The sequence below is a fragment of the Rattus rattus genome, chromosome 8 (genome assembly GCF_011064425.1).
Source record: "Rattus rattus isolate New Zealand chromosome 8, Rrattus_CSIRO_v1, whole genome shotgun sequence".
Classification (NCBI taxonomy): Eukaryota; Metazoa; Chordata; class Mammalia; order Rodentia; family Muridae; genus Rattus; species Rattus rattus.
This window is the reverse complement of record NC_046161.1, coordinates 32444983-32470589: the sequence shown is the minus strand read 5'-3', so window position 1 is coordinate 32470589 and position 25607 is coordinate 32444983. Positions and strand designations below refer to the sequence as shown.

The following is a 25607-nucleotide window of genomic DNA, read 5'->3' as shown; positions in this document are numbered from 1 at the left end:
TAGGATTTTTTAAAACCGTGCCAATAGGAAAACAAAAACAAAAAAACAAAAAAACATAGGTTCACAAAAACTTTATTTTTCCAAATAAAGATTCTAAGGGTAGTGGTCATTGCTGAAAATCTTCATATCTAAGTTGTTTCCTAGGGTAGTAATTGAATCATTAATCTGCTCCACCACCAGTACTTGAAAGATATCAAACATTATTATCGTTTATGCCAATGACACTGCCCAGGGTGGTGCTGAAATCCTGCTTAGACTTTTCTAACAATCCTTAGTTTATGAAGAATGTGAAGGCAACAGGCAGAGCAAAAAAATCCATTAACAGCATGAGGTCCTCAGGACATGTAATCCTACAGGTCCTACCTCAACTGAGGAGCATCCATCATGGCTGTGCTAACTGGTCGGCCGATCCCATGAGTTTAAAGCCATTTCTTGACCATACTACATGGCTCTGCATAGGGAGGCAATAACAGTAATGCAGGTTACTAACTCAAGCATTACCCATGGTCAACGCTGCATGCTTACTCTAGATCTTATGCCAACCGTTATATCATAATTGGCCTGGAAAACTTCATGTGTCATTCTGCACATGCATAAAAGTCTCAAGGAAGAAAACATGTTGGGAGACCATGCTAACTTCTCACAGAAGAAATGATAGGGGTAGAAAATCAGGTACAAAGGTACTAGGAATGATCCGCAAGGCTGTGAGAATGTCCTTGTTATGACAAGAAAGAAAAGGGAAGGATAGAACCCCAAAGCTATCTTAGCTGAGGAGAAGTGAGGGACACAGGGGTAGCCAGGAAAGGCTCTCCTTTCATGGGTGACACCTTTAGACATCAAAGACAGCAGGATTCACAGATAATTTCAGGAGACTATTGGCAGCTTGCACGAGCATGGGGATAGAAGAGCCTGTGAGGAGAGGAAATAAGAGTCAGAGCTGTGGTAGACGGGAGGGAGACTCTTTCCTCAGCCTTCCTTAATCATTCCTAGCATCCCCCTTCAACCTTGATTTAGTTTCCTGCAGTATCCCTGGATCTTCCACTTTCTTCTTCTCATTCTTCTTTAGTCACTTCTGTCCACGGGAACACAGCAATGAGGATACACTAAACATCCAGGACCCTTCCTCCATGTCTGGGGACACTCTTAGTCAGCTAAGTATCCCCACTTGGGCTCCTTCCCTTTGCTCAGCTTGTCCCAACTACCAAGTACAATCTTTGCCTAATCCTGAAAATGAAGGATTAGCTGTAGGAACAATGTTCTGAGACAGCATAGTTGGGACAGCCATAGGGACTCCTGAGTGCGCTGCAACACATACAGGCCTGGCTCCCTGGGATGCAGATGGAAAGAAGGAAAGGGCGGAGGGGTTGTGCCCCTACCTGCATGATCATGAAGCCAGGCCACAGCCTTCCTTTCCAGAAGCTCCCACTCACACTTTAAATCCTGGCCATTGGCATGGAGCCAGACCACAGCCAGGACTGTGGCCCAGGCTGAGGGGTCCCCTTGCTGCAAAACAGAAGGAAATTCCTGTGATTCTCCAGGCAGGGCAGGAAGTCACTCAAGAGGAAACAAATAGATTTACTATCTCCTTCCTCAACGTTCTGCTGCTACTTGGCATTTCTTTCACTGTTCTTATTGGAAAGATAGCTCAAGATAGCTTTCCATTACTACTAAGAAAATGACTTAAGTGTAACCATCTAGTGTAACCATCATCACAGTCCTCAAAACACTTCCAAACCCGAGTGCTCAAATAATTGGATGGTGGAAAGAGAAGAAAATGTAAATTTGACTTCTTTTATGGTATTATACTCATCAAATGTTGTCCTCAATTGCTGAAAAAAAAATCCCTAAGAATAATCAGTAGGACATTTCCAAACATAAATATACAAAACATAATACAAAAAAGTACAAAAGTAAAAGTGTTTGTCTAAAGTTAGTCTATGGATTACTATATCTAATAATGATGGATAATTGATTCTGGCCAGCTATTGATGTGGTCACAGCATAGGGAAAATGGCATATGGAAATCTGTAATCAGAGCCCACAAATGAGGCTCATCCTGAGGAACTTTGTTCTGACCTATTGTTCACACTGCCTGTGGCTTCCTGACACCTCTGTAGTCCACGTTGCCCTGTTCTCTGTAAGTTTTCTTTCTCTACTCTTATATCTGATGATTAAAAATCAGTTGCAATTCTTGACTTTTATTCCTGCTGCATAGTTTTTATTACTGCTGCTAGTACTAATTACAAATCATGATCTATCTCTGATCTCTATCTCTATCTGTATTCTACTACACTCTATGTTTTTACTGAATAGAATACATGGCCTCCTATATACTGGTGTTGAGTTCTCTTGGTGATCTACTTCTCCAACTAGCAGCAGATCTCACTTTTGAAATGTTAAAAAGGAATTATCATTTTGACAAGTATCAACATGAAATAATTTTAATGAAATATTCCCATGGCTTTACCCCACATAATTACGTCAGTTTATACGCTACAGTATAGATACCTCTACTGATTAAAAATTTCCCTAGCATTGGCATTCACCGCATTCCATAGGCTCAGTGAACAGGCCTGACAAGGAGATATGATAGAAGTAGTATAATCATAGAACATCTCAAGTTTATGTAACTGTGTTTCACATTTTAATTAGTCAAAATTGTATTTTTTCTTCAGTATTTGATGTCTGTCTGTTATTGAAAAGATATTTTCCAAGTATATTTAGACCATTAAGAAGGTAATCTCAAAATTTGAAATAAAGTTTACTGGAGTCATCCTATTTGGGGACATAAAAACAGCAATCATAAGGGAATTATTGGAGGCCCATCCTATAATTGAATTTAGCTCTGCATTGTCTGGCTTACACAGTGTTTGTCTTCTTTTTTAACGATGTATTTATTTTTATTTATATGAGTAAACTTTAGCTGTCTTCAGACACACCAGCAGAGTGCATCAGAAACCATTAAAGATTGTGTTGAGCCACCATGTGGATGCTGGGGATTGATCTCAGGACCTCTGGAAGAGCAGTTAGTACACTTAACCACTGAGCCATCTCTCCAGTTTGCTTAATGGACAATTTCCTCATCTATATGTAGCTGCATAAACAGAATCTGCCTTAATTAACTGAAATGAGAATGAAATACATATAAGGGTATTAAGTGATTAAAAACTGCCTTCACATTTGGTGACGACCAAAATTTTACCTTTTGCAGTATAGTCTCGGTGAATAAGATTAACACAGTATAGTATTTAGCTTTCCCTTTGACATCCATCATTCTAGCCATGGCTTACAGCAGATAGGCTCTTAATTCTGTGTTCTATATGTTCCAGCTAAGTAGAAGTGATTTAATCTTCTGCCTATTAGAAGTTAATGTGCCCTTTGCATTACCTATGTTCTTATTTCTTACCTGGGCCCTGGTTCACTCCAATTTTCATTATATTCCTGACTTCATGAAGCACACACCCTTTGCTTTGTTTCTTTTTGCATCTCACCTGAGAAGGGTTTGTAGCCTTGGTGTCTTCCAACGTAGTGCCCAGGATCTTGGTCAGATTTTCATCCAGCTTCCAGGAGCCATTTGCATTTTGCAGAAAAATCAGCTGCAACACAACATTCTCTCCAAATGCTTTATTAAAAAAAATGAAAAAAGAGGAGTGCCATGAGAAATTATAGAGTCACTGGCATCACAGCCTACCTGAGGAAACAGGAGGCTGAAGTGAGGATTCTGCAGAAACATCTAAACTATTTTCAGTATATGATGGATGTCCAGATGGTCTGGGTTCCAAACGCAGCAGTAGAGTCTGATGGAGCCAGTCCCTAAAGACATATACACTATGTAGGCAGAAATAGCCAATGGGCTTAAAAAACTAGAGGACACTCAACTACAGTATGTTCGAAAATATCAAATGCTATATTGTAGATTAATAAAGCTAGACCCATTCTGGCAAATACATGGGGATGTCAAATATCACCTCCCCTCTGATACCTCAATTAGGTTACCCCCAGGTAGTAAAAGCTCAAAAGTAAGAGCACTGAAGGTTAGTTAATGGATATCACCAATCAGAGACAATAAATTGATCACCATTTCACCTTTGTGTTCATTTTGCGAGTTGCTTTTCTCGTTCGAAGAATCTGCCACTCCCTGATTTTCTATGGGTGCTGCACTTGCCATGCTAGAATACACAGATCCGCAACTTAAAGTGCCTGCGAGAACAAACATTGCTGAGAATCGTTTAAGAGACAGAAACTCCCTCAGATTGTAGAAATCTGTCTCCACAGACGCCTTGGGATACTAACTTTCATGTCCATATGGAACATAGGCTGCTGCACATAAACTACGTTTTAGGCGTAAGTTTTTAAAGGGACCTGAAAAACACAAAAGCACAGTGAATGCTGCAGTATCTTCGGTGCTCCCTTGCACAAGCAAAGATGAAAAGAGTAAGAATAGAAGACATCAGCTCTACTACCTGTATCAGCCTCCATTACTATGATGTACTATTCTCCGGTCCCTGTCGCTGCCTCCATACAGATACTCCCCACTGAGCCTTCATTCCCCTTCCTATTGAGATTTTAAAACCTTTCCCATGTGCTAAACAACACGTGTGCAGCATCTTACCTTCAACACAAGAGAACTCTTCCAGGTAACATTTTAAATTAAGATACTTTTACTTCCTGTCCTACAAAGCTATTTTATCTGTCCCCTTCAAAAGGAGCTCTATTGTCCCCTGAGCATCCCGGTTCAGAAGGTAAGGTAGGCAATTTTCTCACCACGAGAAGATATTCTTGAGCTTTCTCTCTCACCTGGGTTATCTTCCACGTGTCCTCACATATGTCAACTCTCAACTACTTCATTTTCCTCTGACCAGTACCCAAAGTAGAAAAAAGTCACACCACAGGCTTCCAGTGTCACCTATGCAACATTTGACCTTGCCTTCTTCAGATACAGTGACTTTGGCTCGAAGGCAACCTCATGCCCTCAAGTCATTGCTATCATGCAGAATTCTTTGATTTGTCAGAAATACTTTAATCTTAGTTTTAAAATACAAAACTAATATCCCTAGTGTTTTAACTTATTGTTTCCTAATTTAAAACATGGCTTTGACCTGACCTGTGCTTAGGACCCAATGTCTCTAATTTTTCCAAATATGTCAACTTCCTTCAAAGTTTATTTTTCATTCAAGAAAAACTGAAATCACACGTATCCCCACCCTTATCAGTATATCCAATCCATTGCCATAATTTCTAATTCAGGACTAAATGGTAAAATCATATGTTAGAAATCAGTTCAGTCCCGGGCCCACTTCAGTCTTCAATTAAAGCTCCTGACCCCTGCTACAAATTATTCACACAGCACAGAACTTTTACTAAAGTCTACGGCTATTTTTTAAAAAATAGCATCAATTCAACTGGACCTTCTGCCATCCCCCCAAAAATATTTTTTTATTCCTAATAAGCCACTGTGTCCCTTTCTGATCTCTTCTGATTTCATAAATTCCTTATTCTACCACTAACATTAAAAGATTCGAGACATCTACCTGCCGTGTGGCCACAGATTCAAATTACTTGTCTTTTTAATCCAGTGTTTACAGATATTTCTGCATTGTAATAAGTCTTGTGCTCTTTTGTACTTCTACAAAAAAATCACCTCTCCCAGTTGGACATAATATGCTTTTCTAGAAAATTTACAGCAAGCCATATATCTTGAGTGTAGAAAGGTGAGGGAAGCCCAGGAAATCTAAGAAATGTATTTCAATTTAAATTTATGAGATTCGGAAACTTACCATGGCTTAAATGATGTACTTAAATATCTGAGATACAGTAAATACAAGCTTAGATTGGGATAAAACATACCTGGGAGACGACTGCATGACCTCATAAACATAGACGTAGATGTAGCCATCATTGGCCTAGGAATGACTCTGTGGGCCAGAGGGCCCTGCACTGGCTTGTTAAGCTCTTTGTTTATGGCAACGAAGGCTGTGAAGGAGCTGAGAACTCCAGACTGAAGGCTGATGTTCATCACATCCTTTTTCTCTTCCTTTGAGGCCTCATGGGATCCCAAATCCTTGGTCTGAATCAAGAACTTTGCCGCCAACCGATGAATGGTAAAACTGAAAGAAGATACTTTAGAAAATTAAAAAAAAAAAAAAAACTGCAAATCAAGTACCCACGACTCTTAAACGCTAGTGATTGCAGTCAGAAGGAAATGCGGAGACAAAGAGTTTAAATGGATGAATCAGAAAGAGAAGAGCTTGAAGATACAGCAGAGGTCAAGTCTGGGAAGGACCTAACCATCAAAGGTGGCACAATAAAGGAAGAGGAAGAAAGGGAAGGGAAGGGGTAGGGAGGGAAGGGAGAGGAGGGAGGGGAGGAAAGAAAGTGTGGAGAATGAGAAGCAAAGCTGAACGCTTACTTGGCATTTTCCTTGGGTTGTAGGGAAAATGTCACCTTGTTTTCCAGACTCTTGCCCTGGAGGGTGTGCTTGAGGCACACTGCTCCTCTGCTCTCTGCTTGCTACAAATGAGAGAAAAGCAGGGCTGACAAAACAGACACATGACCTGGAAAATGGTGAGAACTAGGGAAGCTCCTCAGATCAACAGGATGTCAGGCTAAGCTTCAGGCAAAGCGTCAGGCAGTGCAGGAGCTTTTAGCCATGGCGTACAGGAGTGGATGAGTGGCTGGCAGCCGGGACAGTGCCATATCTTGCAGAAATCCCAAGTGATCACCAGTGTTAATAAAAGCAGTGATACAGTCTCCCCTAATTAAAACAATAAGGAATAAGAATAGGGACTCACAGGCATAGGCCCAGTCAGTTGGGCATAGATGATTAACCTCTGACCCCTAAAGATGGTAGGCTGCTCTGGAGAGAGCATGTTAACAGACAGACCAGGAGGCAATTCCCAACTCAGGGAGATATCATCCACTGCACACTGTAGCGCAAGCTTGAGAGACCCAAGAGCCTGTTGGAAGAGAGAGGAGGCAGAATTATACATAAGAATGATAATAATTACTGGCATCCATGGAGTATTTACCAGGACCTAGGACATATCAGGTCTAATCACTAGTACACAATGAGAAATGCTATTTCTTTTCCTCTACTTATGTGCATGGTGATGTTACACTTGAGAGATATAAAGGTGAAGATGTGTATGAAGGCAATATATAAGAAAGGAGAACCGTGCGAAAGAGATAGAAAAGAGACACTAACAACATGGAAAGAGAATTGTGAAATATACTTAGTGATATATTCCATTTTTTGTATTCTAATAAAGGAAGGAGACTTATGTTTTTGAGTCTATGAGACATACACAGTTGCTTGTCTTTTCGTTTGTGTCATTTGCATGACAATGGATTTCTACTGAATTAACTCACAGTACAGTCTATGGTTCCAGATAGAGCAGCCAAACCTTTAACTTTTTTCCTCTCTGGTCTTCAAAACAAAAGTCAAAACGGCCTTAATTATCTCCTCTCTGGATTACCAGCAGCCACAGTCAAATGTCAGACTTCCAATGGGAGAACAGAACACAACTAAGAAGGGTAGCCTTTAGGTGTATAGCCTGAGATGCATGAGAATGTGTCCTTCAGGAGAATGGATCATCTGCCTTTGCAGCAGTCTCTTTGCCCTATCTCATGCCCACTCTGGATTATATAGCTCTGTAAACTCGGTCTGTTCTCACCTTAGCCTGCATCCTGTCCTTGCCTGTGATAAACTCTGCAGTGCCCCCTGATACCCGGGCGATGTTTTTGATTAAGCTGGTGGAGGCTCCTTGTCCAATACCAAATGAGAAACATCTGCAATGACAAAATGATGAACAATAGAAATGGATTCTCTATAGCAGAATTATCAACTTACATGGTCTGGTCAAAAACACATGAAGAGATAAGGTACTTACCTCAAAACCAGTGCAATGCTCTCATTTAGAAATTGTATTTTAATTTTATGGGCTATAATAAATGCCTAACTGATACAATTTAATATCATGAGTCTTCTATGAGGAAAGACATAATTTCATTTTGCTAATGAATATCTAGGGCCCAGAGAATTTGAAGTATCTGTCCTAAGGCTATTGTTACTACAGGGCAGATAGGGTACCAGTTAACTAGCAAGGTTGCGTATAAAACAATAACAGCAAAAAACAAAACAAAACAAAAAAACAAAAAAACAAAATACCCTTACATTACTCATTAAACTCAATAGCATAATTTTTAATGGTGAGGTATTACATAAATAGTGATTACTAATATGATCAAAAAGTCTAGTCTGCTACTTTCTCTGCTTCGTCTTCCAGGCAATTGAGGAAAGAAGAGATAGGAAAGTATAAGAACTTGAAAGATGGATGAAAGGAAATAAGATAAACTATTTTAAAAAATTAAAAATAAGGAAGCATGATGGCACACACCTATAATCTGGGATTTGAGGATCTCTGATAAGAGGCCAAATGATCTTGGCCCTAGGCCTTGTAGAGAAGTAAAGAAACCCAGGCCTAATGCAGAACAGCATCTGGGACTATGGGAGCATCAGAGGAATGAATGCTGGGTGTGTGTGTGTGTGTGTGTGTGTGTGTGTTGCGAGGGGGGTGTGTTATGTGTAGAGATGAATTTAACTCCAATGCCAGTCCTGGCTGCACAGTAAAACTGCTGCACAGAGAGCCTGGTATATGGACTGAAGGAGGAAGGAAGGAAGAAAGGAAGGGAAGGAGGAGCAAAGGGAGGGAGGTAGAAAGGGATGGAGGGAGAGAGGTAGGGATGGAGGAAGGACGGAACTAAGGATGAAAAAGATCTCTAAACTGAGCTGAGTAGATGCCCTAGTGCACTGGAAAGGAAGAATTACCACAGATGAGCAATGTGTGAGGCACAGTCCTAGAACACATTTGTATCAAGGGGCCAGTGGGATAGAACGGAAGGCTCAGAAAAAAATCTGCACATGTGCATATGATCAGGGTGACAATCAACACTGATTTTAGTGAGGAAATTAACAGTACAGGATCTAACAAATATCTGTGGGGAAAATGAACTTGGAAGTATATTTTAGACACTCTAAACGAAATTGTGCATGTTGCCAGGTAACCCCGGATTCTTAGGATCCTAAACCAGGAAATTTGAAAATTCATATTCTGTTTGGGATATAGATTGTTCAAGGTTAGCCAAGACGACAGACTCAATTAGATGCTATCTCAAAATAAAACCTGAATAGAGGCCTAGAATACTAGATCTCAGTAGTGGGGGGTTAGAGAAGTGATATAAAATTGGTTGTGCTGCATTCCCTAATTTAAAATTGGAAGTGAGATAGTCTAATGTCTATAAAAGGCTTCTACTTGTTACTAAACAAAAACTCAGTGCCAGAAATGGTATAAGGGCTTATGGTGCATTGTTCAGAACATTTCAGTTGAAAGAAAAAGCTACTGGTCTTGCCTTTGCTATGGCAAAGGGGAGATAATATGATGCTAAGGCTCATGCCACTACCCAGTTTGCTCATATGATATACAGAAATCAAGAGATGCTATAAAGGCTGCTGATTGAAAAATAAAAGGTATCAATGATCTTAACCAGCTGTGAGCCCTGCAACTGTGATATCATTTGTTCCGTAGGATATGCTCACTGAAGCAATGCATAACTATGACGCTGGATCCATAGAACTAGAACGGGAGATTTATTGCCTTCAGTTGTGTACCCACAAGTTAGGCCAACATTGTTCAAAGGATAGTCCCAATACAATGTTCATAGAGGTGTCACTAATTAAACAAATTGGCTCATACTATATAATAAAAGGACATAAAAGGTGGAAAGGGACAAGTAGGGAAGAGAAGACTGATGGAGACAGGAGGGTGATAGGAAAAGGTGAAAGGAGATAGTAAGCAGAATGTATTAGGTATATATATGACTTTGTCAAAGAAGGGGGGAGGGAGGGAGGGAAGGAGAGAGAGAGAGAGAGAGACAGAGACAGAGACAGAGACAGAGACAGAGACAGAGAGACAGAGAGAATAAAAGTGCTCTGCATAGCTTGAATAGAGAACAACATCAACAGGTCCAAAGAAAGGGAGCAATCTCCAAGAGAATCTTGAGAGAATAGAAACTGAAATGCCAGGTGCCTGAGTCAGGGATGCAGAACATAGCTACTCTAGCGGTAGAAATAGGCAGACTGACACACTGAGGCCACCCAGGTCTAGTCAGGGATTTCCAGACCAGTCATGATTTCCAAAGGGAAGACTATCTTAAAACACAAATGCAAGGAAAACAATTTTGATTGTGCAATGTAAGCTACCAAGTAAGCTACCATTTATATACCGAGTATATACTTATTGATATATTCATATTGAAAACCTAAAATGAAATGTAACTCCGTAAAAACGGAAAATCCATTAGAGAAAACAATAACCCTTGCAAAGAGATTTGAAGGAACGCCAAAAGTGGCCACTCTAATAGCTATTAAAAATTGTATAAGGTAGAGATACTAAGAACATACAACTTTAAAGGATGGAACAGTATTGTGACATGCACTAAACTGGGTAAGGCTAAAGTACATAAATGATAATTTTGTGAGGAAATGGAGCTTTGGAAATCATTTTTAAAGTTGATGTGAGTTAAATTAAAAGAGCGTGTAAAACTGTTTGCCATCCACCGAAATTGGATAATAACTCCTTCTACTTAAAGAATGGTCTGCACGAGTAATTATGTTTCTACAATGGTGCTTTGCTTTCTGTAGAGTTGGGCTCCAGTCCATCCTGGTAAACACATAATAACATTTGCCTTCATCTTACATAGGCCCTCGAATGTAAGTGACTTACCAGTGGATTGCTTGTGACATGTAATACAATTACTACAATGCTCGGACACAGTCATTATGAACATCATCCTAAAATATAGTGAGCTACTTCCTGGGAAACCCAACATGCACTACTTGACTATGTCTACATGCAACAACCTGGTGAGATTAAAAAATAAATATGATGTATGTGTACATAAAGAGACACACACTGAGAAACTCGGTATGATAGAAAAATAATGAGAAATTCTCAAAATCCAGAAGAATAAATATTTGATTAACTTTCAATTTTAACTTGTCAATCCGTTCATAATGAAAACATGATTCAACATATCTTTCAGAGCTTTAGAAAAATAAAGAACAATAACATTTTGGTATAAACATTAAGTAGAAAAAATATTCTAAATTTTTATAGAGAACTTCAAGTAGTTAACTGAAAAATCCTCTAGTCACTATGTTCCCCTGACAGCATGTGGAACAAGTCACATGCGGCATTGCTTGGGCTACAGTCAGCACAGAAGGAACACTCTCCTCATACCTGTGTTTCTTGCTGTTTAACTTAACTTCTCTGATGACACTATATGTGTCACTCACTTCTCCATCTGTGAAGACAAAGAGCTGGAAAAGAAAGAATAGATTCATGGAGCCTCTGCCGAGTACATTAGAAGTCAAGACATTGGTTATCATGGACAAAACTGTTTCCAGGTTTTGAAGCTTCTTCACGCAGGGGCAGGGACGCTAATGCTCCACTGTCACTTGCTCCACATTGTCACACAGACTCTTCAGACTCTTGCTACTTCATCTGAAGCTTTGTGGTACCAACTGCCTAAGCACTTGGAATAAAGGAAAAAATGCTGCCTTTGATCTTATTTTCTCTTTATTGTATAGTAGATAACTTTACCCAGCATTACTCAAGTCTATAAAAAAGACTACTAAGAACTGGGTTATCAAAAATTTCCCTCTTTATCATTCTGAGGTTATCCAGTTTGTTTTTCTCTTTCCTCTTTAAAACTATGCAGAGCTTCTCTCTCTCTCTCTCTCTCTCTCTCTCTCTCTCTCTCTCTCTCTCTCTCTCTCTCTCTCTCTGTGTGTGTGTGTGTGTGTGTGTCTCTCTCTCTCTCCCTCTCTCTCTCTCTCTCTCTCTCTCTCTCTCTACCTGTTTCCAGTGCTCACCTGTAGGGGATGTCCAGGAATGGAGGATGTCTTGTAAATGTTGCGGAGGGGTGTCAAGATTTCAGTACCCCCTAAATCGGCATCTAAACGCTTCACTCGTTCCACTGCTTCCTCAATTGTTTCCTGAGTGTACTTCACACTCTCCCTTAGAGAAATAATCATGTCTAGTCACATGGCAGTAGCCTACATTGCACATTGTTACACTCCTGACAGCCCCAAGGTTCAGGTCAACTCTGCATTAGTCTTTTTAAAAGTCCAGATTCCCCTTTAAAGCACATTCTTTCACACTCTGTCTTCCAAAAAACTTACGGAAAGAATTGTTCATAGGAAGATCCAAATCCATAGATGTTAAAATAACAACCCATAGGCAAACTCTTCAGCAACAACAGCAGAGTTTCCTGAAGATGAGAAAAGAGAGTGAGCTAGAGAGAAAGAAGACTCTACCTGTTAGCATTTCTTCTAAGCCCTGCCCAACAGGTACCTAGCAACAGCCAGGTAGGAGCCTAGCTTGTTTTCAAAGGTCAATTTTCTCTCTGGAGCTCGCTGATCCCTCTCTCTGTTTCTCTCTTGCTTCTCTCTGGCCACTCTCCCTTCCCTGTTCTCTTCATCTCTTCCAGGCTGTCCTCTTCTCTTTATCTCTCCTCTCTCTGTGTCCTATTCCTCTTCTTTTCTGTCCCCTTTATGTCTCTGCCTCTGCCCCCTTCTCAATCCCCTTCTCATGCCCCCAAATAAACTTCATTCTATACTAGACCTAACATGCGGTTGGTACTAGAGTAGGGGATGCCTTAGCATGAGCCCACTTTGTCATCCCCTCCTGCTACTTCATACTTCATTTTACAAAGCATATCACTACCAAACATAGAGACCCAGGTCTAGTTCCTAAAGGTAAGGAATGTCACTATCTTAGGTTACTTTCTATTTCAAGGCTGAGAACATAGTGGCTATACCTGTTGTGGCTCAGATATAGGACCAACCCACAGCTACAAATGGCCCTACTCCTACCCTTTCAAATCCTCCTCACATGGCACTGCTGAATAGTGAAGGTTCTGGCTTACCTTGGCAGCCTCTATGCGTAGCTGAGAATTTTCCTCTGTTCTCATGGGGGTTCGCATACTTCCTGAGCGATCCATTAGAAACACAAATTCTCCACAGACCTTTGAGGCGTTCACTTCTGGGATGTCTGGGTAGAAGCTCACCATTGCACAAGGAGCTCCCATCAAACTATCTGTACAGAAAGGAGAAGAAGCCTGTAAGGCACAAGGAAGCTGGCTGTCCCAGAGTTCCCCAAGAATCAATTGCCAATTCAATAGAGAACTCAGAAAGCTCCAACTGGAACACTGTGTTCTCTCTGTGTGCTTTTCACACAGGATTCAATTTAAGCTGTCAGCATGAGAATGAAAAGAGCACAACAGGGGAGAGGAAGGGAAACAGGGTAGGTATTAACAGACAATAGCACAGCAGTATCAGGGTGTGCTACATCTGGACATCAAAACACTGATGTAGGACAACATAGCTCACCAGCTTCCAGCATGAGCTCAAAGATACCATCAATCAAGATTCTAAACAGAGAAATCTCATCAAATTTTATTCATGAGAAAGAGATTACATGGGTCACTGGGATTAATACTTCCTTTGCATACTATTTAAAATGATAAGTGCCACAGGCAAGCTATTCAGATATATTGCTCTAGAAAACTAAGGGAAAATGTTACAAACATGAACGGGATCCATATCTTTAGATACATACTTATGCAAATGAAGCATTGTTTTTAATACGTAAAGTAGATTTCTTCCTATCCTGGGTGACAGGTGAATACCATGACACTATTACTCTTTTGAGAAACCAGAAGATTATTCAGGAGAATGGTGAAATAAATGTCCACATTGGTGAGAAGCTGGTCATACACACAGTCAGCCTTCTATGTATGGTGTGTCCAAGTTCTTTCAAAATAATTCAAGTGATTTCGCTTTCATAAGTCAGAGCTTCCTTGTTTATGAATGAGCATCTCTTCCTCTTAGCCTTAGTTTCCTCTTCTGAAGTATCCTATTACAGGGTTATTGTAAGGTCAAGTCATACAATATGCTTAAGGAATTGAGGCAGGGCATAACTCATACTGAGCAGTTAATTGTAATTTTATACATTATGCTTTTTAACTTTGTGCAGTTATATGTTTTAAGTTTAAGTTTAACACTTCACTTAGTTTATTAGTGCTATGCTTCATGCTAATGTAACATTAGAGGATTTTGGGGAGCTAAGCTACCTGTTAAGCTTCCCTTTGCTTCTGAAGGATGTGAGAACAGACAGACATCTGGCAAAATATGTGAACTAGAAACAAAAAACTTGGAATCATAGATGGAAAAAATTGTCAAGGCTGAGAAATGACCAACTATATCTTCCGGTAGCCTGTACCATCTGGTCACAGAAAAGAGATGAGAAGATCTTCATAGGACTAAGGAGGGGTCCCAGAAAGAAGGTGAGACCTCAGTTATTACATACTGAGGTCCAGGATTATGAGGTTCCATAGGGAGGGTTGAAATGAACAAATATGAGCTGGAATATTTCATGAGATTTCAAAAATAAAGAAAGAAATCAACAAGATCGACAAAGACAGAGCTACAGAGGACATGAGGCAGTTGCAAGAAATACAGGGAAGCTGGAATTTCCCTGAGTGAACTCAGAGATAAGTGACCAAATAGTGAAAGAAGAAGAGAAAGTCCCAATTTGTGGTAGAGTGAGAAATCACCTTTGCCGGATATTGATAATATGAGGTTGGTGAGGGGTTGATTACGGAAACTGAGCTTCATAGAAAAGTCCTTATAGTGCTTAATGTCACAACATAAAAAGGCAAGCCAAGATGTCATTCTGGGAAAAATTATTGACACCCAAGGAGCTCTCATGAATCCATCTTGAAAACGAATAAGTTTCAGGGCCCTTTTTATGCTGTGTATGATCTCTGCAACCCAGTGCAGAATGGGCCAGATAAACCAAAGAGAGTAAAACAATACGTGTGTGGTGCCACCATTTTTACAAGTATGGTGCACCTCTAAGGAAATATTTAAAACACCAACAACAACTAAATGCAGATTAAAAATCAAAATTCCCTGGAAAGCTAAACATAGTGTAAGAAAAAAACAATCACATAGGCTACAAAGAATGAGTTTTAGTGATAGTTTACAAGTTTAATTTCTTCATAACAAAGAAGAACTAGAAATAATTCTATGTCAAATTTGGCAATTTCTACTCGTTATAAAAGAGGTAAAAAAGGAAAGAGAGAAAGAAAGAAGGAAGGAAGGAAAAAAAGAAAGAAAGAAAGAGTGAGCAACAACATGGCATGTATGAGTGATAAATTAATCAACAAAACATATTTACCTAAAGTGACATTACTATTCATTAAGAAAAATTAATATTTGCATATCATATAGGTTCTAGAATTGCAATTTTCCTACTCCAATGGTTACTTTACACTCTTAAGAAGAATTATAACTACCTTTTTCTTCCCATTATTTCGGGATTTTCTATCTAAAAATCTTCTAATTTTTAAATGTACATGATTTTAATAATGACATCACAACTCATCATGTAACGGATAGTACATATTGTAACTCCTTTACATTTTAGTTGTTTAATAATTCTGGATAATAGTATAAGTCAACATAATCTTTATATCAAATGAACATTTTAATTTATTTCAAAGGAAATTAAATTGCCAAATTGAGCATTTACTTTACTATTTGTAGCCCAAATACTTTCAAAACAGTTGAAACAAATTAATTTGCTTTTACATGATCTGACAATGTAAAAGCCACCACAAAATGTAAAGCAGGAGACTTTATCAGGCTTGGACATCACTGATGAGATCCAAGGAGAAGTGGTCATGGGATTATTTTTTTATTTGTCCTTTTTGTAAAGAAGAGACATCGTCACATGTTGATAATGTGCTGAGTAATTCCTTGTGAATTATTTGGTTATATTTTTTTCTCTAGTTATCCAATAATCTACGTGACTTAGCCTAAGGGACGTAATTACCTTATTACCTATTAGGCACACTCATGTTTCTATGTGGAAGCAAAAAGTCGACATTCAATTGACCATATACTGAACCTGGATAAAGGGTAGAAAATTAAGGACATTTGGAAGTTATATCCTAGAGGGGAACCATACTGGGAGATAAAAATACCTCGCTTCTTGTCCTGCATTCCCTTCTCCACAGCTACACTGGGGCTGTGCACTTCACGGTAGTAAATCAGGAGTTCCACATCCCGGTCAAACTTATGCCCTTCAGTCAAGGAAACCTGAGTAGGGAACCAGCAGAGGATCCATGTTAGAATTCCCACTGATTGCTTCCTGAGATGCAGTCAGACTTCGGGTTGCAGGTTTCTTCCATCAGAAGCACAATCAGAAGCAGAGGAAAGATGATGAGAAAGAGGCTATGTGTTATGCAGAATAGGGATGTTAAATTGTTTGCCTCACCAAGCATTGCCAAAAAAACAAGCAAGGTGTGGGAAGGCTGAGCGGGGACCAGCTCAACAAGGAAGCTTGTGGAGACTGACAATGGTATTCTCTTACTCTTCACCTGAGCAGAAGTTTTGTCATCTGTAAGGTACTGAATAGGGCTCAAGGAGCAGTTCGATTGGACCCTCTCAATACCATGCTGCGAAGTGATGGTGGCAACCATGCTGAGTGTGTAAGGCAGGGCCTCCAAAGGGACAATGGGCTTCTGTACATTCAAGCAACTGCTCGCTGACTGTTCTACAAAGAAAGTATATTAATGTTCCCTTTCATATCAACACTTTCCAGCACAACAAAAATTCTGTGTATTTTTCCAAGTCATTCTACCACTGGTTTGTCAAAGGCATAAATTACTTACCAGAAAGCTGATACCTTGGATTCAAGACTGCTGGGAGCAGGTAGCACAGGGCCCCATCTGATTCCAAAGGCAGTTCCTGCACATACCTCAAGGTAACGGCAACCTTAGTTCCAGGCTGTAGGTTCCCCACATTGCAAGAAAAGACATCCCTGGAATAATCATCCTCTTCCAATAAATATGCTTGGTGGCCCTGGGAGAGGGCCTCCTCATACTTGCTGTGAGCCTAGAGCAAGGGTAAGCAGGATGCATTCAAATGAAATCAAAGGTAATCAGAAACATATGAACCATTCAAAGGGAGTGTCATGGATCCTGTGAACTTTACAATTCATCTGGTATCTTCTACTTCCTTCCTTCTGCCTTACTGATATTGGGCACATAGCATTTAAAAAGGAACAAAGAAAAGGAACAGGCAACATCAGCACTTATGAATTGTTTAAAAAGATAAAGAAATATGCAATTTCAAAGAGAGAAGAGATAATGTGTTCATCCCTCAGACCTTCGTCTTATCCTGCAACTCTGCCACGATTTTCTTCCCATCCACCAAGGCTTCAAAGCTGTAGACAGCAGAGTCTTCATCCATAGGAAACACAAACATTGCCTCTATGGGGACTTTCTCCTCATTCTCATAATTTAGGGTTGCAGCCACAGCAGCCACAAAGTCATTGATGGACAAGGTGACTGAGATGCTCTTCAGTGGTACTGGGGAAGACATGAGGGTTTAGGAAATCAACAAACTTTTCCTAGAGTGATACCCATAGGTGAAGAATTGCTCTGGGTACAGCTCTCATCGCTAAGAGTTGTAAGCCGGGCTTACCTTTCTCCTTGTTGCCAGTGATTAGGCCCCAGTGATGCTCCATGGTAACTGCCTGTTTCTGTGAAAATGACACACGATTAAGAGGTCCAGGTTAGAGGTTACACCATCAATACCAGTAGTTATGAGTTTTGATCTTGCAGTAACAGCTTCAAATTTTTAGCGTAGCAGTAACCAATAAGATGATGAAAATGAGGAGGGATGACAGGGGTGAGGTTGCTGGTTAATGGTCCTCAGGTGAAGGCTGTAATTGTCCACTTAGCAAGAAATCTGTAAAACATCTTGAGGTAGCTTCAAATACCATTCAACTCCTACTGAATGAACCATCCAAAGTGACCTGGATAGGAGCCATAATTTAACCTCATTGAACACCAGCATTCTCCACACAGAATCAAAGCAGTATATTTGTGTACATTATTTCCAATGCTAAGGTCTGGCCCAAAGGAGGCATTTATCAATGAGGATGGATGCCAGTATTGTTCTTCTTGACATTGTTATTATTATTTACTGGGAATCGTTTCATTTCAAAATCTGTTTTTCAATTTTTAATATATTTTGTTTCTATGTTATGCATAAGAGTGTTTGACTAAAGGCATGTCTGTGTGTCCCATCCAGGCAGACACTCTTACATATAACATTACACAGAGTAGAGGCCAGAAGAGGATGTGGAATCCCTTGGAACTAGAGTTATAGATGGTTATGAACGGCCATGTAGAACCTGGGACTTGCACCATGGTCCTTCAGAAGAAAAGGCAGAGCTTGTAATGACCGAGCCACATCTTCAGTACCTCTTCCCAGATCTTTACCTGCATACCCATGTGATTCAAATGACATACTGTATTACACTTCTCTTACTTAATCACTTTTCCTTAGGACTTAGTATTGAAATTACCCACTGTTTTGCTCTTTATATATTTATTCTCTAGATATTGTCATGTGATCACTCCTGGTTCAATGCAGAGAAGAAATAAGAGACTGTAGCGTGTACAGCTCTAAATAGCCATCTATATTGTCTTGTCTATATTCCCACACAAGAATACCTGTCACCCTGCAACCTTACTCAGAGAACACAGGCAAGGTTCAGAAAGCTTCTGAGAGGCAGAGTCTATTGAAATCAGTGTTTTCAGTCCGTTGTACTCGTGACCTTAGAGCAGGGGTTCTTACCTACCTAAGACATGCCTGAAGACTTGTCCTGTCAAATCAATCAATATCTAACACAGATCATGGAGGGGGACATACAGTCCAATCCCTACCTGAGGAGTTTTGCAGTTCATAGCTACATGGGATGGGAGAAAATTTTCCTTCACGGAATTTTGTCCTTGGTACACTGTACCTACTCCAATTTATGACCCCAATACCTATTCCTATGTAGACACTATTGGATTCAATAGATTAAGTAAAATATAGAAGATATGCAGTTGGGAGATGATCTGTTATGGGTCAGGAGGAGCTAGACAGTGAGGATGGGGCAGGTATGAGGACATAATCAAAATACATTTCACACATCTATACAATTTTCAAAAAATAATTAAAAATACTATATATTTGGAAAGACACTCTCAGGAATAAAGAGATTATATGTACAATATTTTTTCTTTTGAAATAGACTTTGGCAATTATATTTCCTAAATTGACTATGATATATAAATCTAAGTATGATATGATGACAAAGAGATAGAGTGATTTTTTCCAGGTTATGATTTATATGATTATTTTATCCAGAGTGTAGATACTGATCTAATCCTAATGATAGCTTGTGATAACCCTGGGAGCTTTTGTAGGACTTTCTAAACCTGACCATGCACTAGCTTGTCTCTCCCATTTGTCATTCTATGTGACCTCAGTGCCCAATACCAACAAGGGTGGTTTTTGTTGGAACTGCATCATAAGAGCCGAAAGGGCACATCTGGGATCCTTATCATGTTTGTCCAGAAGCACAGTGATGGTTCCAAGTTCCCTAGAAGTCCAGCCCTATGTTTCAGACTGGCTGGAAAACCCTCTAGAAAGATCAGCTTTCCACCCCAGAGCAATCCCAATCTAAGATTCTGAAGGCTGTGTAGGGGACCTCAAAGTTGTTCAAGACATCCCAACAACTAGTTCTTATTTACCACCCACAATTCCAGAAAAGATTTGGCTGGCATTTTACTAGGCTGAGCTCCATGGATCTCCATTTCTATCCACACAGGGTCTCCTTGCAGGTAGCTGCATGGAGTCACCCAAGATTGGGCCTGCGGGATCACCCAGCCATCTTTCAATCAGCCAGAGCAGCTTGGCCAGTGAGACCTGAGCAGGAGTCATCTTCAAATCTAATGTAGGGTCACACCACAGTGAACTTGGCTGCTGCCTGGTCACAGGCACTGGGCACATCCCTGCTGCAGGGCAAATTCACTTGCACCAGCTGTGTTCTACATCTGTAATTTGATCACTAGGAAAAGTCTGACAGAATTAGAATGGCTCAGATCTGGCCAGCAACAGAGAGGTAGTAGGCAAGCAAGGAAGAGGAGGAGGAGGGGGAGGAAGAAGAAAAGGGGGAGAAGGGACAGGAAGAAGAGGAGAGCAAGCACAGTAGCACAAGAAAGGACTTTCCCTGGGGCCCATGAAGGAGCCTGGAATATGGCAGAAAAATTTCTGGTACCAGCTAGAAGCTTATAGTAGGAGAGTCACCTAGGAGCAGCACAGCTGAAGAATAGACTAGACTGTGTCTGGCAGCAGAGATCTCAGGCTGACAGTGGCCACTGCAGGAGGCTAAGAGAAGAGAGAGGTATCAATTACAATGAAATATTTATTTCCTGATTCCAACCCCCTCCTCCTCCTCCCCGCTTCCAGAGTCAATCAGATGTGACAAGTGGTAACACTCCTTGAGTTAAAGACTGGCTACAGATAGGACCAAAGTTGTGGCCTTAAACTGGATGCAGCTATAGCGGTTATAACAGTAGTTCCAGTGGGCAGCTTAATTGCAGGCAGAAAGCTTGGTGAGTCAGCCTGCCACACCCCTGCTGTTTACAGCTTAAGGGAGATAGCGAAACCTGTGCTTCAAGCCAAGGAAAGTACTGTGCGGATTGAAGAGCCTTGAATAAAAATAGTTATCTAACCCTTAGCCTCTCCATCTAAGACCCCAGCTCCAGATATGTACAGAAGGCACAACTTCAATTTCCCCAAGAGCTGTAGGTAAGGTTTTATGGGCTGCAACGGATCAAGGTGGGTGGATAATCAAAGCTGCACTTCCATAGGAAAAAGTAACCTGAAACCTAGAAGAAAAGAAAAAGAAAAAGAAAAAGAAAAAGAAAAAGGAAAAGAAAAAGGAAAAGGAAAAGGAAAACAAACAAACAAAAAACTCTTCTTGTAAACTGAAGGAAGAGGTTGAAGAGGGAGGTCAGAGAGAAACAGGGCTGGAGTGTGGAGAGAAGTAAGGAGGAGGAGGAGGAGCGAGGGAGAAAAAAAATTTTTTTTTTTAAAGTTTTCCAGCCGATATCGATTTCCAGAAGGAGGCAGGGTGCGTATGAACCTGAAATTGAGGTAATTTATGTACTAACAACCAAGTAAAATCTTCTGGAAACACACCCCAGTGTGAGTTTCTGCCCCACAGCACCTCAGACCCCACGGTTTCCCACTAAAAGCCATTTATAATAAATACGTTATGCTGTTAACTAGGGGGAAAAAAAGGCTTTTACCCTTTAGAGAGATCGGGCAGGACTCTTCCCAGAGAGAGCAAAGTTCAGCAATCACCAGCCTCCTGAAGTCTTAGCAGCTTCGGAAACCAAAGTGAAAGCAACTTAAGCAGAACTTCCAGGAAGACCCGCCCCCTTTTAGGGACCAGCTATAAAGTTACACTTGTATGAGCGAAGGGATGGACTGAAAATTCTTAACGAAAAAGTGAATTTCTGCTTCTGCTTTGATAGGATGAAAAGTGTTTTGTTTAAAATATAGAGCAATTGCTCAATTTTTTTTTTTTTCCCCTCTGCATGGTCTACTCAGACACTTGGAGAAATTGAAGATAGTCAAAGGTACAGGATTTGTTTTTCAAGGTTGAATGCTGAAAATGTATTATCTAGAAATTATGTAACTATTGCGTTCCCGAACCTGGAACAAACACTTGAAGTACATATTTAACATACCAAAGCAGACCTGGCCTCCAGGTTGTCTGAATATCCCTCAGTTCCTACATGGCATACCTGACGCTTAACCCTGAACATTTCAGCCTGGGCTTCCCCTTCCCCAGAGACGCTTTGCTACATAATTCAGACATTATGACTCTCCCTCTCTTTTCTCTGCTTCTCCTTCTCTCTCTTCTCCCTCTCACCCTTTTCCTTTTTTTTCTGCATGCTTTCTAGTTTTCTCTCTTTCTCTTCATCCTTCCTTCCATCTCCCTCCCCATGGTGACTTTCCTGATCTCCTTTACAGCCAGGGAATTTGCCTGCCCAAGAACAGTTTCCCATTAACCCTGCATTTACATGTATTTTTAAACTGGCTTGAGTTGGATCCTTTCTTTGTTTGAGAAATAACACCATACAGCTCAGTAACGAGTTTGCTCACTAAGAGCATCCTCTCTGTTCTGCATCCAACTAATAGGAAAATTATTGAGCATTATAACGTATCATTGGCTTTAGTCTATATGTTGTACCTGGAGACAGAACACATGATGCTAAGAAATATTTTTCCTCCTAAACTTATCCCGCTAAAATGAACTTGTGTCTATAAAAGGATGATTAAATCTGTAACTACTGGGGCTGTTTTAAGTTATAATAGTTCAAAATGGGTATGAAGCTACCACAAACATATACAAATGTGCATTAAAGCGTAGTGTGAGCACAAATTTCCTTCTATGACTAATGGATATCTTTATATGCCTGACTGACTGTAAAAGAGAATGAGTCTGTTTGGGAATCATATCCTCTATAGTGTTTCTCCTCTCCACTCTAACTGTTCTCCACTGCCTGCAGTATCTGTGCGGCAAAGGCAGAAAGGCAGAGCTCTTTCTCTGAGCCAAGTGGATTTAAAGCCTAGGACTTGAAGTTGGCTGCAGAGCAGATGAAAGTGTTTGCTTGGAACTCAGTGCATGAAGGAGCACATCCAGGATGCTGGAGATCTACGAAATAAATATGTAAAATAAAAGTATACACGAAATTAATGGACTTTTGCCATTTTTAAGCATGAATGAATTTTATTTACAAGCTCATTTGTGCTATGTTTAAAGTGAAAGAAAAGTTGAGTCATTTCCTATCACACATTCAGTATAGTTAGCAATCAAGTATTTTATGGAGAAACATGATATTCACTCTTTGGCAATGTACCTGGCCGTGACTCAATTTAAATGGAACAGAACAATACACTGTGTTTCTTAATCATAAACATTTTCCAAGAAATGCATGAGCAATTTCTTCACAGAGACCTTGCAAAGCCTCAGATGCTGTGCATTGCATCCATTACCTCAGCACAGCGCTTGTTGCAACCGGGAGACAGAGAAACAAAAGCAAACAAAGCTAGCATTGGTACCATTGCTCATTGACAGTTTCATTTTTTATAAACAGTGGCACAGTCATATACAGTGGGAAATGCGGGAGTGTGATTACCAGCAGAGCTCCTTAACACAGCCCAGCAACATGGACCAGACTGATGTAATCCCTATCCTTCTATCTCGAACCGTTTGATTTGGTAGTTTGTATGTCGCACTTTTTGGAACTTTTTGCACTATGATTCCTTTTATCTCTTTTCCTGAGAAAATAATGTCTGAGTCTTTGTAGGAAAAATCCTACAATTAACTTTATCTGGCCGCTCTTTGGAAGCCTTCCTTTTGCCCTGGAGATCATTAAGCTCAGATAAGCACTGAGCTAGATGAGGTCATTACTCCTGGCATTTTCTTAAGGAGTCTGCCCCTGAGCAAATTCACAGTATAGGTGGTGGGGGAACAACTGACAACCTCTTACTGGCCAGAAGACTTGGCTACAGGTCAAGGTCTCCTTTCATTGTAGGCTTAAGAGCTCTTTGAAGATGTAGTCTAAAGATTGAGGACCTTACAGGGTACACACCTGGAATCTGAGAATTTAGCTTGACTTAGTAAACTTTTAGATTTGGCTGAAATAAACTTTTTGTACTTATAGCATAGATGATGAAACTGTAGTAAAGGAAGTTAGGTATTCGTATTTGCTGTTCATAAAAGACCAGTTGAGATATTTTCTGTTTGAAGGGAGTGCTTTCAAATAGCAAACATTTTCAACGTAAAAGCAATTTGTCATATAATAATTGTGCTTGCTTTATAGGAGATAACTTTAGATTCTTTAAATTGGAGTTCTAGGGTGTATAACTAGAATTGATCTATTTGTAAATTCTAATTGTGTCTGATATTGTAACTGACATGTAATGCAAAATCAAGCTTATAATCTGTACCACTTGGATCATCATTAGTCTGTCATTGCTCTGAGAAACTTGTATAACTAAGGAAGCACCTGGTTCCTAGCAAGTCAGAGCTACAGAAGAGGTCTTATTGATAGTCAGAGGTGTGAAATTACCCTGACCATCCCCAGACTCCTTCTCTCCTCAGGGAAGTACCCGCCTTCCCCTAGGAAGGCTAACCCCTCTGGCAAAACAGAAGGAGTAAATGTATGGTATGGTATAATATAGTAAACCAGTAGTTTAATCACTCATTACTGAAATTTCTTTTTGTAAATATATTCATTTTAGATTGCTTTTCACATAGAAAAATTAACTCTTCTATATTGTTTTCCTGTTAGTAAATGACAAGTAACTATCATAGTTAACTATCATAGTCTAGGCTAGCTATCTGTTCTAGTGGGAACGTAATCTTTTGGTGTGTAGGGAAGCAACTTTCTTTTTTTTTTTTTTTTATTAACTTGAATATTTCTTATACATTTCAGTATTATTCCCTTTCCGGTTTCCGGCAAACATCCCCTCCCCTCCCTTCCTTATGGGTGTTCCTCCCCTGACCCTCCCCCCCATTGCCGCCCCCCGCAACAGTCTAGTTCACTGGGGGTTCAGTATTAGCAGGATCCAGGGCTTCCTCTTCCTCTGAGGCTCTTACTAGTATATTCATTGCTACCTATGAGGTCAGAGTCCAGGGTCAGTCCATGTATAGTCTTTAGGTAGTGGCTTAGTCCCTGGAAGCTCTGGTTGCTTGGCATTGTTGTACATATGGGGTCTCGAGCCCCTTCAAGCTCTTCCAGTTCTTTCTCTGATTCCTTCAACGGGGGTCCTATTCTCAGTTCAGAGGTTTGCTGCTGACATTCGCCTCTGTATTTGCTGTATTCTGGCTGTGTCTCTCAGGAGCGATCTACACTTCTGCACTTCTTTGCTTCATCCATCTTGTCTAATTGGGTGGCTGTATATATATGGGCCACATGTGGGGCAGGCTCTGAATGGATGTTCCTTCAGTCTCTGTTTTAATCTTTGCCTCTCTCTTCCCTGCCAAGGGTATTCTTGTTCCCCTTTTAAAGAAGGAGTGAAGCATTCACATTTTGATCATCCGTCTTGAGTTTCATTTGTTCTAGATATCTAGGGTAATTCAGGCATTTGGGCTAATAGCCACTTATCAATGAGTGCATACCATGTATGTCTTTCTGTGATTGGGTTAGCTCACTCAGGATGATATTTTCCAGTTCCAACCATTTGCCTACAAATTTCATAAACTCGTTGTTTTTGATAGCTGAGTAATATTCATTGTGTAGATATACCACATTTTCTGTATCCATTCCTCTGTTGAAGGGCATCTGGGTTCTTTCCAGCTTCTGGCTATTATAAATAAGGCTGCGATGAACATAGTGGAGCACGTGTCTTTTTTATATGTTGGGGCATCTTTTGGGTATATGCCCAAGAGAGGGATAGCTGATCCTCAGGCAGTTTAATGTCCAATTTTCTGAGGAACCTCAGACTGATTTCCAGAATGGTTGTACCAGTCTGCAATCCCACAACAATGGAGGAGTGTTCCTTTTCCACATCCTCGCCAGCATTTTGCTGTCACCTGAGTTTTTGATCTTAGCCATTC

At 40.3% G+C, this 25607-nt stretch overlaps 1 protein-coding gene across 1 annotated transcript; it reads right to left on the bottom strand.

Annotated features, from left to right (window-relative positions):
* Window positions 1-1203: 1203 nt before the first annotated feature.
* On the bottom strand, window positions 1204-21368 carry Vwa5a (von Willebrand factor A domain containing 5A). The gene is made up of 18 exons (XM_032910218.1): window positions 21283-21368; window positions 17615-17672; window positions 17297-17499; window positions 16801-17023; window positions 16507-16682; window positions 16111-16225; window positions 12988-13157; window positions 12242-12330; window positions 11933-12077; window positions 11298-11377; window positions 7674-7788; window positions 6792-6956; window positions 6410-6510; window positions 5848-6107; window positions 4294-4362; window positions 4087-4200; window positions 3492-3622; window positions 1204-1503 (listed from the first exon to the last, which is right to left on the bottom strand). Exons 2-18 carry the CDS (start codon window positions 17655-17657, stop codon window positions 1219-1221), a joined length of 2484 nt encoding a protein of 827 aa, XP_032766109.1. The 5' UTR covers window positions 17658-17672; window positions 21283-21368; the 3' UTR covers window positions 1204-1218.
* Window positions 21369-25607: the final 4239 nt, after the last annotated feature.